At 52.5% G+C, this 6,226-nt stretch overlaps 1 protein-coding gene across 9 annotated transcripts in view; it reads left to right on the forward strand.

Annotated features, from left to right (window-relative positions):
* Nucleotides 1–979: 979 nt before the first annotated feature.
* Nucleotides 980–6,226, forward strand: part of LOC123019724 (zinc finger protein 420-like) — a 7,415-nt gene continuing 2,168 nt past the window's right edge. The window contains exons 1-4 of one of the 9 annotated variants that reach the window (XM_044422752.1): nt 982–1,097; nt 2,824–2,962; nt 3,592–4,255; nt 4,424–5,531. In XM_044422752.1, the coding sequence (XP_044278687.1) occupies nt 4,044–4,255; nt 4,424–5,531 (1,320 nt within the window). In that variant the 5' untranslated portion in view covers nt 982–1,097; nt 2,824–2,962; nt 3,592–4,043. The other 8 variants (XM_044422751.1, XM_044422753.1, XM_044422754.1 and 5 more) reach the window with 8 other exon arrangements.

Here is a 6,226-nt window from a genome sequence, read left to right on the forward strand (position 1 = left end):
ACCAGCATCATCCTTCCCCAGCAGACCCCCCCTCAGTTTCTCTGGGGAGCCCAAGGCATTGTTTGGGTTCAGAGAAGAGGGCGATCCTTGGAGCAAGGGCGATCAAAGCAACCCCCAGGCATCCAAGCCAAGCCACGCTGAAGCCAGGCGGGAGGACGCGTCATGCGAAGCCAGTCCCTGTGGCGTTTCAGCCAAAGGTGGGGAGGGCCCTGTCTGTGTGTTTCTGTGCTGCAGAGCTGCCTTCATACAAATCGTGTGTGTGTGTGTTTCCTGCCCGGGTAAAGGGAGGGAGAAGCGTTCTTCTGAGCCCCCGTGCAGGTGAAGCACCCCAGTGACAGGCAGGCTGCGAAATCCCCCCCGCGAAGCGCGAAAGGGACTCTCCGTTCAAGGCACTGAAAGCGAGAGAGCAGCACATGGAGCTGCAGAAACCACCTGTTTTGGCCGGTAACTTTGATTGGTTGCAGAAGACTTTGCTTTTGCCTTGTTTTCAAACAGGGGATTGGAAGGGCCGGGAGAATTACAGGGCTCCACCTGCCCTTTCAACGAAAACAAAAGAACAGGAAGGGGGAGAGAGCTCTCCAAAAGCAGAGCCAGTCCAAAAAGTGGCAGAAAGCTGGGAGGGAAACTCCTCTGCGTCCCAGAGCGCCGACAGCAGCTGCCTCCAGGTTCATGAATCGAGTGCATTAACGTTAAAATAAGCAATTGATATTTACTGCAATGAAGGGGCAACCGATCGGCAGAAGTGAGGGGAAAAGCGCATCGCTGCCAGGGGAAGCATTACCCATAATCAGGGAACAAAGCACAGAATTGAAGCGACACAGAAAGCAACAGCTGATACGTGTTAATTAGTAAGGTAAAACTATTCCGGGAGGTGGTGCTATGGAAAATCCTGGGAAATCGGAGCTCCCAGTTGGGGATCCGCGATCCGGGTTTTGCTTTCCTCCCAGAGGAGGTGGGCAGGAGAGGCGTCGCTTCCGCCCCGGCGGGTTGGGGAGGAGCAGGGAAGCGGCGAGACGAGGCTCCTGGACGATTCCCTGGCGATCCTGGGGCGCGATCGGGCGGCGGGACCCTCGGCCGGGAGGAGGCAGCCTCGTGGGGTGAGCGGGGCGGGCGGGGCGGGGGGGCTGGGGCAGAGCCGGTGCCCCGTCAGCCTCCCGGGGCATCGGAAGTGGCGGGCTGCTTGGGGGACGCGATCCCTGCTTGGGGGACCCGGCAGGCGCCTTCCTTGGGGCGGGAGGGGAAGGATTTCCTTTTGCCCCCCCCCCACGAAAGAAAGGGGCGCAGCAACCCCTCCCGCCTCGTGCGCGCCCCCGCAGGGCTGCGCTTGCACGACCTGCCCCTAGGGAGCTCCGTGCAGCTCCGGGGCGGGAAGGCCCTTCGCCCCCCCGTGGCCGGAGCTGGAGCAGAGAGGAGCCGAAATGCCTCGCTAGGGACATGCCCAGGAGACGGTTCGTTGCCCTGCTGGACGGGGAGAACTGCTCGTCGGAATCGCGAGAGACGCGGACCCGGCGGGACCCCCGTTGCAGCAGCCCCGGCACAGAGGGAAAGGAGTGACATTCCCGGCACTGGGACAGAAGGGGGGCAACTTCCGCCCATCCGCGGTGGGATCAGCTGCCTCGGCCATTAACTCCCAGCGACCTTTTCTTTTTGATACACAGTGCTGTTTATTTATTTATTTTTTATTTTTTATTAAGGCATTTTTATGCCGCCCCATTCGCCGAAGCCTCGGGGCGGCTTACAACATTAAGTTAAAATACAAATACATTGTAAAATGCAAACATTAAGTTATAACCTTAAATTAAAATGTTTGTAAAGTGCAGACATAAAGTTAAAACACAAAAATAACAATATAAAATAAGCCTGGACTAAATGAATGCCTTGACCTGTAGCAGATGAAAGCGAATTCTCCGGGGTGGAGCAGGCTTCCCTTGCAGGCCTGGCGCAGGAAGGCCGTCTCTTCCTGCGCATGCCTTGCTGCTGCCCTCCTCCCCACTCCAGCTGCCCCCCCCCCTGCGCTGTCCTCCTGCCCCTGGAGGCCTGCAAGAGGCATCTGGACAGCCGCCTGCCAGCGATGCTCCAGCTGGACTCCTGCCCTGAGCGGGGCTTCGGACTCGGTGGCCCCCTCAGTCCCTCGGAACCCCCTGTTCTTGCGCTGCAGGACAGCCCCGCCAGGGGGCGTCCTGGAAGGGCAGGCTGGACAGTTCTGCAGGGCCCTCGGTCCCACCTCCCTGCTCGGTGCCAGTCTCCACGGGGAGTCCTCCCTCCCAGGCGGCTGCCCAGCTGCTTCTCGCATGCCTGCACGTTGCAGCGTCCACAGACTGCCAGGGGAACTGGATCTTGGCATGCTGCTCCGACAGTCCGGGACTTTTTCCTGATAACTAACCAGGACGGGGCTGCTTGTAACCTGAGCCCTTCATTCCATATCTCACAATCTGAGACTCCGTCTCAAACTTTCCGCCTGCTATGGAGCAGGCTGATTGCCAGAGCACCAGTGTTGGAGGGTCCCTCAGGGCCTTCTGTCATCCCATCCATTAGCTCCCAGTCAGGCAGGAAGGCAGCCCGGCGCTTTGGCCTCGGCCTGGAAGAGGGACGGAGGACAGGCACGGGGCACCAGGCAGCGGAAAAGATGTGCTTCGGAGGCTCGCTTCTGAGCCAGCAGTGCAGCTCGGGCTGAGTTAATGCGATGGCGCACAGGTGGCTCTCGCTCCCGCCCAGCACAGCACAGCCACTCCCAGTCACCGCAGCAGAACGAGCATGTGGCTGGAAACCAGGGGGCAGAGCCGGGCTTGGTGTGACCCTGAAGCCCATGTGGTTCCCTTCCAGGGCCCTTCAGAGCGCTGACCTGCATCCAGCCAGGCTCTCGCTGTGAAGAAGAGCAGGGTTTGCTTCCCTCCGTTCTGGCTGATGGGAGCCTGGCTGAGTGATGGTTGCTGGTCTTCTGTGCCTTTCCAGTGTCTCAAAGGTCAGTAAGTCTCCTTGTCAGTCAACCTGGACGCAACATGCAGTTCCTTTAGGATGCGCAGAACCTTTCAGGGCATTCTAGGGGCCGCACCCTTGCCCAGTTGAGGCATTCCCAGCAGGGCTGCAATATTCCTGCCTGAAAATGCCCACATTGAAGAGATGACCGGGTTTCCGCCGGCTTGACTGCCTCACTGGGATCTGCTGGAGAAGGGTGGTCCATGGTCTGGATCTTTTCCTTGCAGTGGTCCTTGCAATTTTTGCCTCTCTGTGTGTCTGTTCCTTATGTCACATCTCTTTGCATTTGGTATAAGTTATTCAGATGTGTTTTGATCTCAACATCACTGCCAGTGCAATACCCTTAAATATTAGCTTTCATTTCTAACTGGAAATATTTCCTTGTCTGGTGACCTAGACAGTTCAGAGTTTCTCGAGAGTTCACCATATGTGAGCTCTTCACTTGAAGGCAATTCCTCAGAAGCGAGGCTTTGGCAGGACTTCCAAAGGGCAGAAGGGGGAATGTGGGAGATGTTGCCAGGAAAGGTGCCAACTTTGCCTTGAGCTGGAATGAACTCAGCTGTTTGGGCCTTTCGTTCCTTCCGAGATTTTCATTTTCTCTTTCCTCCCAAGCAGATGAACTGCAAGACAGTCGAACTGTATGGCTCCCTGCATCGTATCATCAGAAGCAAGTGAGGACCAAGTGAGCAAAGAGACATTTCCAAATGCACAGAATGCAAAAAGCACAGGGAAAACCAAGTAAAGAACAGGAGAAAATAATTCGGTCTTTCTCACAATGTTGGAAAACATCTTCTGGAAAGATTCCAGAAGTTCAGAAAAGAGGAAGGCAAATGGTCCAGGGTGTCACAAACTAGCAAAGGTTTGATGAAAACAATCAATCAAACTGTAGAAACTCCAGAGACTGAGTGAATGTGCAGCATGTTGAAAGAGATCCATGCAGGAATCTCGCTCACCATCTAGCTCTGCAGGACGCAGGTGAACAGGTCTACCATGGAAGGAGTCTCAAAGAGCGAGAACTGACTTAATGAGCAACAGTGATCCAACAACTGAGTAAGCCCTCTGTAATCATGGAATGTAGGGAGAGCTTAAGGGCGGGTGAAAGGCTTCCAGAGGATGGAGGAGCCCAGTCTGGAGAGCAGCTATATACATGCATGGAATATTCTAAGACCTTCAGTGATCCAGGTGATGTTTCTAGATGCCAAAGAAAGCACACTGAGGAGATAGCAAGGAAAAGCAAGGAATGTGGAAAGAGCTTCAGTGGGAGTGGAGATCTTAGAAGGCATCCATTAACTCACACCGGGGAGAAGCCACACACTTGCACAGAATGGGGAAAGGGCTTCAGATGGAGTAGAGGCCTTACTCATCATCAAAGAACCCACACTGGGGAGAAGCCTTGCACATGCATGGAATGTGGAAAGAGCTTCAGTAAAAGGGGTAATCTTATAAGGCATCAAAGAACCCACACTGGAGAGAAGCCATACAAATGCATGGAATGTGGAAAGGCCTTCAGATGGAGTAGAGGCCTTACTCATCATCAAAGAACCCACAAAGGGGGGAAACCATACACATGCATGGAATGTGGAAAGACCTGCAGTCGGAGTGCAAATCTTATACTGCATCAACGAACACACACTGGAGAGAAGCCATTCAAATGCATGGAATGTGGAAAGAGCTTCACTTGTATTGGAAATCTAAGAAAGCATCAAAGGACGCACACTGGAGAGAAGCCATACAAATGCATGGAATGTGGAAAGACCTTCAGTGGGAGTGGAGGTCTTACTCATCATCACCAGACCCACACCAGGGAGAAGCCATACACGTGCATGGAATGTGGAAAGAACTATAGTCAGAGGAGATGTCTTATACTGCATCAAAGAACGCACACTGGAGAGAAGCCATACACATGCATGGAATGTGGAAAGGGCTTCATTCGGAATGGGGACCTTGCTCAACATCAAAGAACCCACACTGGAGAGAAGCCATACAAATGCATGGAATGTGGAAATGCCTTCAGTCGGAGTGCAGCCCTTATTCGACATCAAAGGACCCACACTGGAGAGAAGCCATACACATGCATGGAATGTGGAAAGAGCTTCATTTGTAGTGGAAATCTTAGAAAGCATCGAGGAACCCACACAGGGGAGAAGCCATACACATGCATGGAATGTGGAAAGAGCTTCAATCAGAGGGGATATCTTAGAAAGCATCGAAGAATCCACAGTGGAGAGAAGCCATACAAATGCATGGAATGTGGAAAGACCTTCAGTGGGAGAGGAGAGCTTACTCAACATCACAGGACCCACACTGGAGAGAAGCCATACAAATGCATGGAATGTGGAAAGAGCTTCAGTGGGAGTGGAGAGCTTACTCAACATCACATGACCCACACTGGAGAGAAGCCATACAAATGCATGGAATGTGGAAAGGGCTTCATTCGGAGTGGGGACCTTTCTCAGCATCAAAGAACCCACACTGGAGAGAAGCCATACACATGCATGGAATGTGGAAAGAGCTTCAGTAGGAGTGGAAATCTCATACGGCATCAAAAAACCCACATTGGAGGCTTCCTGTTTGGCATTGTGGCGGCACAAATGTGAAGAGCTGGGGCTCCCGCTATCATGCCGGTATTTGTTTGACAGAGAGCTGTGGGAGACCCATCTAAGCCTTGTCACGGCGAAGATTAGATTGTCCAGGCACTCTTGTAATTGTGTGGGGCAGCAGCTCTGCATTTATATGGAGAGATTCGGGCTTTTCCCAATTGAAGAACACAGGGGAGAGATAACAGCTCCCTACAAGCCGTTGACATCTGGGAGAATTGCATGGAAGAATTAGCTGGAAGTTCATCGGACCTGCTGAATGAGCTTTTTTATCTTTTTTTCTTCTATACTACCCTTGAAGAGCAGCAGCAGCTTCTAATTTGGCTTAAAGAAGAAAGGGGAAGCCCTTTGATGGAGGGAGGAATTCTTCCTCCCCTCACGGAATTTTAAGCGGCATCTAATCTAGGGAGAGGAACTGAGGCTCTTTTGGAAAGTTTGGGGCTGGAGGGAAAGACCTCTTTTTTCTAACCTCCGCAAGGGCAAAGAATCAGAATAAATAATTACTGTGGAAAAATGTGATAGAAGATAAAGTTTATTTTTATTGGCCATTTTCCTTTCTTTTTCTTGGACTCTTGCCAAAAACAATTGGACTTTTGCCAAAGCAACCTTCATACTGAAATATCACCTTGTTTTCTTTGTGATGCCATTTTTTT

This window comes from Varanus komodoensis, unplaced genomic scaffold (genome assembly GCF_004798865.1).
Source record: "Varanus komodoensis strain SLA01 unplaced genomic scaffold, ASM479886v1 scaffold1347, whole genome shotgun sequence".
NCBI classification, from domain to species: Eukaryota; Metazoa; Chordata; class Lepidosauria; order Squamata; family Varanidae; genus Varanus; species Varanus komodoensis.